Source organism: Rhinopithecus bieti, unplaced genomic scaffold (assembly GCF_001698545.2).
Source record: "Rhinopithecus bieti isolate Rb0 unplaced genomic scaffold, ASM169854v2 scaffold_21649, whole genome shotgun sequence".
Taxonomy (NCBI): domain Eukaryota; kingdom Metazoa; phylum Chordata; class Mammalia; order Primates; family Cercopithecidae; genus Rhinopithecus; species Rhinopithecus bieti.
Window position 1 is genome coordinate 3,641,098 of NW_016811584.1, and position 10,729 is coordinate 3,651,826.

The 10,729-nt window shown below is 52.2% G+C and overlaps 1 protein-coding gene across 1 annotated transcript in view; it reads right to left on the reverse strand.

Moving 5' to 3' along the window:
* FAM107A (family with sequence similarity 107 member A) overlaps window positions 1-8,986 on the reverse strand; it is a 63,085-nt gene extending 54,099 nt beyond the window's left edge. The window contains exon 1 of the mRNA XM_017894158.1: window positions 8,258-8,986. Within this exon, the coding sequence (XP_017749647.1) occupies window positions 8,258-8,281 (24 nt within the window). The 5' untranslated portion in view covers window positions 8,282-8,986. The remainder of the gene's footprint in view (window positions 1-8,257) is intronic.
* Window positions 8,987-10,729: the final 1,743 nt, after the last annotated feature.

The following is a 10,729-nucleotide window of genomic DNA, read 5'->3' on the forward strand; positions in this document are numbered from 1 at the left end:
CTTCCTCTCTTCAGGTCTTAGAACATCTGGGAGTGAAGAAGGGCCCCGGTGGGCACCGGGATGGTGGTGTTGGGGCAGGGGGCGAAGTCAGGGGGGCAGGTTTGGGGTTTCTTCAATTCTGTTTCTGGGGGACTTTCTCTTTGTGATTTACCTCTTGTGTCTTTGTCTCTATGTCTCTCTCTTTCTTTCTCTCTGAGCTCTATTTTGAATAATGAGCAAAAGAAAGAAGACAGAAAAAAAATGCTCTCCTTGATCAAAGAGTCTGAGGTAGAAACATAGTTGTGATTTTTTTTTTCTTTGAGACAAGATCTTATTCTGTCACCCAGGATGGAGTGCAGTGGTGCTATCACGACTCACTGCAGCCTCGACCTCCTGGACCCAAGCAATCCTCCTGCTTCAGCCTCCTGAGTAGCTGGGACTACAGGTGAACCACCATACCCAACTAATTAGTTTTTCTTTTTTTGTAGAGATGGGTCTCACTATGTTGCCCAGGCTGGTCTTGAATTCCTGGGCTCAAGTGATCCTCCCACCTTGGCCTCCCAAATTGTTGGGATTACAGGCATGAGCCACTATACCCGGACTTTACATAGCTGTTTTTTGAGGAGAGGATGGCATGGCAGGGTAAGTGCAGGGTAGCTGGGATAAGTTAAGGTGCCACCGAACCAGACCTGTGGCAGTCCCTAACTCCAGAACCTGGAATTTGGGGGCCCCTGCGAGGCTTCTGAAGAGGAGCTGGAAAAGCAAGTTCTTTCAGTTCCTGGGACATGCCACAGCCTCTCATACCTCCAGGACTTGGCAGATGTTATTCCCTGCTGGAAACCTCTCCCTGCCTCCTGACCTGATTAACCCTTCTTCATCTTTCACCTCTCGGCCTCGAGGATCCCCCTTCAGTGCCCCAGGTCCTATCTGCTTCCCTCATCGTAGCACCCAACACTTGCTCTGTCACTGGGGGTGGCTTATTTCTCTCCCATGGGGCTGTGCACCCCAAGGGTGAGCCTAAGTCCCATTCACTCATCTGTCTCCAGTGCCTGGGTCCCTGGTACCCAGTAGGTGTCCAGACAACATTTGTTGAATAAATGATGAACAAGCCATGAGGGATTTTGCATTTGGCCAGGAAGTTGTGCAGGTGGAAAGTGTGTGTAAATGTGTGTATGTGTGTGTGGTGGGGAGGTGGAGGCAGAGTGAGGAATGTGAGAATTTGGATCAGAGCCTTAGAGCCATTGGAGGGGAAGGAGGGACATGTGGGGGAAACTGAGGGACCCAGTCCATGTCCCTCCCCCCAGCCTGAGGTTCTGCATGGATCTGTCCATGAGATTGGCCTTCAACCCAGGGAGGCTGAGTTACTTCTGGGAAATCAGCGTCCCTCTCTCCTGCCCTCCCTACCTTAATTAATTTATGGAGCACCTTCTGTGTCACAATGGTAAGCCAAAAATCAGACAGCCTCCCTTCCCTCATGGATAAATCACAGAACTAAACATGAAATCACAGAGTGGTCAGGGTGGAGGAGAGACCAGAGAGCTCTGTGAGTGCGATGGGGTTTGCCTAGCCCAGGGAAGTGGGGAGAGTGATGGTGTCACGGGGTCCCTGAGGAACTTGACCCCCTTCTAATCTCTCTGGCCTTCCCAGCCACCCCCAATAATCCTACAGGCTTAGCAAAACCTGTAGGCCTGGTTATGCACATGCGGTTCTGAGACAATCTTGCCCCGCTCTTGCACACTTATCTAATCCCCCTCACCCTGTGTAGATATTTGAGATCCACTCAGGGAAAGCTTCCTGGAAAAGTCTCAGCTGAGCCGACATCTTTTTTCCTTTCTTTCTCTTTCGATTCCTCCTCCCTCCCAAGCTGGGCTTCCAGCCATAAGACTGGATGGGGAAGGTTTTAGTCTTGGAAGAGGCGGTTACAGGGCTGTGAGGGATGACGAAGCAGCATACTCCTCCTGGGCAGACCCAGCCAGCACCTGGGCACATGGCTCCACTGGCAGAGTGTGGGCCAGACGTCCCGCTAACCCGTTCTCTGGTTTGGTTGTCTTTGTGCAGTGCCCAACCTGTACACCTGTTTGAAGCAGCCCTGGGCATTGGAACCTCGAACCCAGTTTGGGGAAGACCAAGGAAAGAAGGAAGTAAAAGCCCCATTGGGAGGTCTTGGGTAGTAGGAAAACTGCCCTTTCCTGCCTCCAAAGGTCACCCTGCCTGTCTTCAAATGCCCCTTTTGGCTGCAGCCAGTCCAGTCCCCACTCCTCCTCTATAACCATCTTCTGCCCCTGGGCTTCCCCAGGGGAGAACTGTCAACTCTAACTTTTTCAGGAGTTTCAGCCCAGGCCATTCTGAAGGTGGGAGTGAAGGAGGTGGCGGCATGGTTCCCAGGGAAGGGGAGGACAGTGTATTTACCAGTTTGCTCAGGCTGGGGAGGAAATCATTCAGAGACTTTCAAAGCTAGTGGGTAAATAGATGGAGTGAAAGGGGAGCCTGAAACTAAATGACAAAGTTCAGCGCTTGGGAAACCATGCTCACAACCCCAGCATGCGTGCTTGCGCCTGACCCTCAGGAATGTGGCCTTCCATGCACAGACATCCCCTTGGCTGGCACTAAGGACTAGGGCTAGCTTTCTGGGGGTGTGACCTGTGCAGCTGCACAGGGCTCTGAGCTCAGAAGGGCCCTGTGCTTGGTTTAATGCTCTGCTATTGCTGTCTTGAGATTCTTAATGATTTTTGAGCAAGGGATCCCACATTTTCATTTTGCACTGAGACTTGCTATGGACAAAGTGACAAGCTCATTTTTATCATGGTTGGGGAGGGCACTGGGAATAATTTAATGCAAACATCTCCATTCCCAGATGGGGAGACTGAGACCCAAGGGCAAGAATGCATCCAGGCACTTCGAGAACTTTCTCATTTAGTTCTCACACTAATAATATTAAAGTGGGTACTATTTTAATCCCCATTTTACAGATGAGGAAAGCAAATCTTAAACATCACCCAGAGAGTGAGTCCCAGAGGCTTCACTTGACCCCAGACCTCTTCTCCCTGAGTCTGGATGCTTTCCAAACATCTGCATAATGGGGGTTGCAGGGTGATGGGGAGAACTTGAGCTCAGGATGCAATGTGCCTGGCCTGCCCAGGAGAGTGCTGCCTGGCCAAGCACAGCTCAGTGCAACACTAGCCCTGCCACTTCTTACTGGTGACCTCTGAGCCTCAGTGTCTTAACCTGCGAAATGGGTGTGAGAATGTTAGCCCTTTCCTGGGGCATTCGTGAGGATTAAATGCCTAGCTCAGTGTCAGGTGGGGCAGAGGTCTTGGGAATTGCACTGAGGCCCAGGCAAGTAATGACTGGAATTGGCATGAAGGGCAGAGCAGCTTTGAGTGGTGCCCATCCATGAAGTGGGTACAGCAGCCTCTACTTTGCTGGGCTGTGGACGTGTTGGCCGGACAGCATGAAAAAGCATTTAGGGCTGGGCTCACGCCTGTAATCCCAGCACTTTGGGAGGCCAAGGTGGGTGGATCACTTGAGGTCAGGAGTTCGAGACCAGCCTGCCAACATGACAAAACCCCATCTCTCCTAAAAATACAAAAAATTAGCTGGGTGTGGTGATGCACACCTGTAATCTCAGTTACTCAGGAGACTGAGACAGGAGAATCGCTTGAATCCGGGAGGTGGAGGTTGCAGTGAGTTGAGATTGTGCCACTGCACTCCAACCTGGGTGACAGGGTGAGACTCTGTACTCCCCCACACCTCCCCCCAAAAAACATTTAGCATAGTGGCTGCTGGTGGGGTTGGAGCTTGACAATTGACATTCCTCTTCTTCCTTTCTGTCATCTTCCCTCACACCTTGGGATGGAATATCTGTCAGTGCAATTGGAATTCAATTCACATGCCCTCAGAGACTTAGAAGAGCAGGTGGGGCAAGCCCTGGGGCTGGAATGCACAGAAGTGTTGGCTGTGGATAGAAATCAGGAGGGAGTTCCAGGCAGGCAAATGGAGTGAGCAAAGGTGGAGAGGCTGGAATGATCCCGGAGACCAGGGCCCAGTGGGGAGGCTGCTGGGCAGCATGGGGGCTCTGCCTTTGCTGGGGGGTACTTTTCCTCACCCCCATGAGCTCCTGACACATTTCTCCTCTTGTCCTCGAGCCTCCCATTGTGGACCCAGAAGTCCTATGGGAACCCAGCTGTGGAGCCCCCATAGCACCCAGGAGTGAGGTGCGAGGCCCCATTCCCCTCAGAGAAGCCGTCTGAGGCAGTGGGTAGAGTTGGGGTGATAGGATGGCATGGGCCGTGAGGGCCTCCTGATGAGGTCCTCATGTGTCACTGAGCTGGGCGCAACGAGCTGGAATCCTCTTCTGGGCTGGGCAGCCCTGAGACCAGGCAGGCCCATCCATCATCGGTGGGGAAAATTGTTCAGGGAGCCAGCAGGGCCCAGCCAGATGTATGCCTCCGTCAGAATGAACACGCCCTTTCAGGCCATTCATCAAATTTAGCCGTAGTGCTTCTATTTTTTCCCCTTTTGTTTCAGTCAAGGCAACTTTCTCTTAATGAAGACGAATGCAAAGCAATGAGTGACTTGGTAAACAACAGGGTCAGAGAACGGGACTCTTTCAGGGCCAAAAAAAACCTGGGTGGTGTTGGGTTTGGAGAATGTTTTAGAGAACGAAAGCCAAATGTACGAACCTCCAGGGGCCTATGCTGCTGCCTCCCGCCCTGCAGAAGCTCCACCTGCCGCCTCTAGAGCAGCAGCAACAGGACCATGTGCCATTCCCTGAGCACCCACTGAGTGCCAGGCACCTCGCCCAAGCCTACTGTGGAAGGTAAATCATCATGCTGCTTGACAGCTGAGGAAACTGAGGCTCAGAGGGGTTAAATGAGATACCCCGAGAGGGGCTGCAGGGGGATATGAGTACTGTTGCGTTTTTACCTTCAGAAGTGCCAGCAGTGGGGTTTGCTGTTTGAGAGGCCAGGCTCTTAGGGTGGCCTGGGTCAAATGTTAACTCCACCCTTACTAGCTGGGTGACCCTGAGCCTCTTGCTTAATCTCTCCATGTCTCTGGATTTCTGAGGGATAAAACTCTCCATGTCCAAGAGCTGTTTGAAGATTGAATGAGCGAACTGGTGCAGAAGTGGCAGTACATGGGAGCTGTGCTAGGAACATTTTCCTTTTAGTAGCTCCTTTAAGGGTGGCATTACGGTCGCAGCCTGGGGCTCTGGACTTGTGCAGGGGCAGCCTCTGGAAGCTTGTGGTTGTGTCCTCTATCCTGGGCGAGGGCACTGCCCGCTGCTGATTGGGGTGGAGGACGGCATGCCCACACTCTGTTGGTGTCTGTGAACTAGCTGGTGTCTGAGGCCCATGGAGGGTGCTTTTTTTGAACCCATTGCTGCCCCAGGACCTGTAGCCTTGCTGTGCAATGCAAGGACTTAAAATGTGGCTCCCTTCCAGATATCTGGGTTGCACTCACCTCTCTAATATCAATGCATGCCCAACGGGTCAAATGTTGAAGCTTCTGGAATGTTCCAAACAGTGTTAGAGGGATTGCTTCTCTGTGTTAAAATACCTTCTTGCAAAAACCCTGATAGAGGACAGGGAACCCACCTTGGTGCCCATGATGGGGCAGATTTTAAAAAATGCCAAGTCCAAGGGAAGTTCAGGCCCTGCCTAAGAAGAACAGAAGCAACAATGTCTGTGTTTTGACTCCTGGCCCAGTGGTCTATCTGCCACACCTTCGACCCTTTCAGTGTTCTTCCACTCTCTCTGCCCACCCCACAGCTGGAGAGAACACTGTCTCTCCTCCTGGGGGTCCATTACAATGAAATGTCCAGCACCCACCCTCCTGTCCATTGAGTAGCAGTCACGCCATTGGGAGACAGATCTCCGGCTCCAAGGGTGGGCTCTGGTTGGCCTTAACCAACCACGTGATCCCTTCCATCCCCTGCCAGTGTGGGTTTAGGATTCTAGGCAAAGCCTATGCCCCTGACATTCCCCAAGGGACAAAGGTGACTCCACCTAAAAGTGAAGTCCAGACCTTGCCTAAGAGGAATAGAAGGAATGAAGTTGTGTTTTGACTCCTGGCCCAGGGGTCATGTGCCCAGTCACCTCTGCTTCAACTGTCACACACACTCCCAACTATTTTTTACCTGCCTATCAGTCTCCACAACTGATAGGGATGGCCTCAAGGGCAGGGGCTGTGTCTCCTCACCCTTGGCTCCAGCTCCATACAGGCCCTGGCACAGGGCAGCAGGTGCCTGATCAACAGCCTTCTGTGGGAGGTTGGGGTGGGGCTGAGGAAGATGCCATGGACAGAGCTATGGACCAGGAAGGGTGCGATGGGCTGGGTTGTTTGGAGTCAAGCAGAATGGGGTCAAAATCCTACCCAATAAAAATGAGAAATAAAAATAAAACTTTAAACACCCCCCCCCACCCGGCAAGTGACTGAACAGACCCCCTCTTGGCCAAGGAGACCCCAGAGAAATCTTGAAAACCGAGTTTCTGGCCATGATGGGATGGGAGGTTGCATGTGCCCCGCAGTGCCCCATCCCTTGATAACCTCCATTAGACTTTCTTCCCTAAGAGCTAAACAGAAACCGACCTTTTCAAAAGACTCCATACTGATTTCAATCAACTGCGCCTCCCTTTCGTGGTTTTAACACAAAAACCAACCAGCATTTTTTTCTTGACAAGAGACCACCGATCACAGAGCGGTTCTAACCAGTCTGCAGAGGATGCACAGTGAGGGTTTTTGTGCCGCCTGCTTCACCTTTGACATCAGAGGGCTGAAAACTCCACTCTCTGATCACACTAAGGCCAACACTTTTTTTGTATCTGGGGCCCATAAGAGGCATGAAGCTCAATTGTGCATGCAGATGTTTCTCCTTTCATAAATATGCATAACTCCTCCCACAGCTTATTGAATATGTATATTTGGCCATGCTGCTCATCATAAATTTCTATTCCCTTTGCCTCTTCCTCAAAGTATGAGTTTCTGGATTCTGGTCAGAGGCCATGCTTCCCAGCCTGTCGGAATGGCCACCCTGCAGGCTGCAACCCTTTATGAGAAATAAAGCTCCTCTTTCCAAATTAACAACAGCAACAACAACAGCACCCTGCTCTTTCCCCCACTAGCTGCATGACCCTGGCTAAGAAATTACTTCTTCCTTGAGTTTCTCAACCTTGATGGAACAGGTCATCACTGGTTGTCTGAGGATCAGAGTACCCCGTTTATTGGGGAGCCTCTTGGCGTGGGGTAGCGCACAAAGCACTTCAAAGGCATCATCTTGTTGAACCTCCCACGAAACAGGTACCAGCCCCCTTTTATAAACAAGAAGCTGTGGTCCAGAGGGGTTCAGGTCATCGCCACAGTAGGTGGGTGGTGGAGCTGGGACCCGGCAGCCTGGCTATGCCACTGGGATGGCAGTGCTGGGTCGCTGTGGGCGGAGAGCAGTGAGCATGTAGGATAATCCCGAGAGCTGGTGAGTAAGTGCAGGCCCCTCCCCTCTTTGCTCCTAAGAGGCTGACCCAGGAGGTCTGACCGGCCCTGAGAAAGTGACTGTTTCACAAGCTGCCTCCTACTCCCCACACCACAACGCTGATGCAGGGGTCCACAGAGCAGATTTCCAGAAACACCGCTCAGGCAGTGCTGTCTACAAACCTCTAGCTGAGAGCGCAGGCTTAGAAGGCGAGGGATAATAACATGAACAGAATTCTAATAATAACGGAGCAAAGCCTCTACACAGTGCCAGGCAGTGTTCTAAACACTTTCACTCACTTAATTTTCACAATGATTTTCCAAGGTAGTGATTATTAGTGGCCCCATTTTACAGGTGAGGAAATAAGGTACAGAAAGCTTAAATAACTTGCCCATTGCCCTACAACTGGTAACAACTGGTTAGTCAACTTTATAATAATAATAATAACAACAATAATTTTAAGATCTTTCCCCTGTATCCACCTGTGTCAGACACTCTCCTGAGGTACGGGGAAGGGGTACCCAGGGAGCTTTTACTCAGGGAAGTAGAGATGTGTGTGGTCAAGACCCAGGGAACCAGAGAGATGTGGCTGTCCCCAAGTCTGTCCTAGAGATGGAGACATAGGACACTGGTTTTTCCCTGAGCCCCAGCCTGCTTTCTAGATGCAAGTCTTGGCTGTGAGTTCCAGGAGGAGGGCTGGTGGGCAGTGCCAAATGAAGCTTCAGGGTAGGTGGGCTGGGGCTCCCACTTGCTAGGTCTAGTCTCCCTTCCCATGTCCAGGGCCCCAACAGGACACTTGGGGGTTCCTACCTTCTTCCCCTGGGCTGCTCCCATGGCACGAAGTGGGCACCAGGCCTGGGTGGGCTTCAGGGGCCAGGCTGGGGTCTTCCCTGATGGCGTTGATCTCAGGAGCCAGGACCCAAGGGGCTCCCGGGGCCAGGGCCCCCTGTCCTCTTGTGGCTCATTCTCCCAGGCACAAAGGCGGCTTTCACAGCTGCTCCTAAGCCTGGAGCGCCTCAGACAGGCTTAGGGCGATTGATCCTGACAGAGGGGCCAGTGTCCCCAGGCGGTTTCCATGCCCTTCTTGGGTCCCTGCAGCTCCTCACCTCCCAGAACCCCGCCTTTCTCAGGAAGGGAAACTGAGGCAGCTGGGAACCGAGGGAAGACGCAGGGCACTTCACACACCGGTGGCTCAGGCGCGGTGGGTGACCTCTGGCTGGCCCACTGGGCAGGACTTGGCCTTCTCGTCTTGCTGGGCGCCGCTCAGGAGACAGGGCCAGACAGTGGAGGCCATAGGCCGGCTGAGGTGCAGAGCTCTGGGAGGGCTGCGTGGGGATGTCAGCTTCAGCTGGACGGCCCCATTCATAACAGACCTTTGAAGACGCTTGGGATCTGGGGCTCTCCCACAGCAGAAACTCTGAGAGCAGACTCCTTCATTCAACTGGGCAGCAGGCTGCCTGGGAGGGCTGGAGGGCGGCTGGTCTGGGCTCAGGCCAAGAAAATATCTGGAGGCTGGATTTCAGGCCTGGGGCCAAGTTCTCGAAGTGCCCCCGGCAGTCACCCTCCTCCTCATTTGCCAGCCTCTTCCTTCTCCGTGATGCCAGCTTGTGGCAGAGGTTAAGGCTGAAGAGACCTTGGGCTTGAACTGTAGCTCTGTCCCTGATAGTTGTGTGGCCTTGGCGGCATGATGTGGTACGTGTGTGTGTGTATGTCTGTGTGTGTGTGAAGCTCTCACACTGCACAGAGCTATATGGGGTAAGGTGTGTATGTACAGCTCAAGCCATCGTTTTGTGAAAGCATAAATCAGAGCGTGTCGCTCCGTCTTATCTGTCACTTCACCAAAGGTAGGGTAACAGTTGCCCCCACTGAAGGGGGCTGTGGGGATGCACAGAGCATCTGGCAAACAACGTTTCCTCAGAGAAGTTAGGCGCTGCTGCTATCACGCTGCTAAGAACACAAATGATAAGTCCACTGCCCACTGGTAAGTCCCAAATAACCAGTTCACTAAGCACAACACCCTTTCCCAAGAGGCGGGTGGGTCGGGGAGAACTTGCCACCCTTTCCTTTCCTCTAGCACGGTGCCTGGCACACAGTAGGTGCCTGCAACACATACACAGACGACTCACAGAATGGCAGCTGGGGGAGGGTCAAGAATTAGGCATTCTAGATCCAGCTTTCCAACAGAACGATATCCCCCAAGGTCCACAAGGTCTGGTCAACGGTCTTGCTAGGACCTCGTTTCCCTCTCCTCCCTCTCCCTGGCCGTTTCTGGGTCACAGCACCTCTCCCCTCTTCTCAAGGCCTTTGCACTTGCTATTCTTTCTGCGTGGAATGTTCCCCTCCCTACTTCCCCTCCACTCCCCATATTTTGAGCTTTGCATGATTCTATCCTTTTTGTCCTTCAGGCTCCTCAGAGAAGCTTTCTCCGACGCCTTTTGCAAAGCAGGTCCCAGGCTCTCTGTTTATCACTTTGTCGTAGCACTCATCAGCAACCGAAATGATATGACTTCTGTGTTTATTGTCTGTCTCCTCTGCCTGGAATGGCAGTTCCACAAAGGTCAGGGCCTGGTCTGTCCTGCTCCTCAGTTTACCCCGAGTCTAGAGCAATATTAGTAGAAGAATCCATGATGGATTAAATGAAATAGTCTAAGTAGGTCGAGTGCTTAATGCAGTCCTGGCTCATCGAAAGTACTCACTGCATGGCACTGCTTAATACTGTTGTTGTTGTTATTACTGTATTTCCTCCAATGTCCATGACCCCTCCAGCCAAGCAAACATGTGGCTTCTTCCTTCTGCCCCTTCCCTTGGGGTTCAGCCCCTGTCTTCCTCGGCTGCTCCCCACTCCTTTTCTCCCTGTTCCAGTCATGGCCTGATTACAGTTTCGGGTTTCCTGCAGAAAGGAGAGAGTCCACAGAATTGTAAAGGGAAATGACTAAATTGGCTGTCAGATGGAGCAGTAAAAATGCTGTAAGTCAATGCTGAAGATCAAACTCCTTTGGCAGCCATCCCATAATTATCCACCAGTTTGACTCTTGGTGGGGTGGGAGGAGAGAAAATGAATTTTATGCATTTATTAATTTTTTCCATCTGCTTGGAGCCCTTCTGAAATGTAGCTTAGTGCTGCAGTGAAAGCCTGGTTGACGGAGCCTGTGATTGTGCTCTGAAGTCCAGCCCCTGGCAGGATAACAGCCCAAAATGTAACATTCAGGCCACATGGCATGGGCAGGAGGAATGGGGGTGGAGGCCCCAGAGCCCAGGCACAGAGGATGTACTTGGAATACG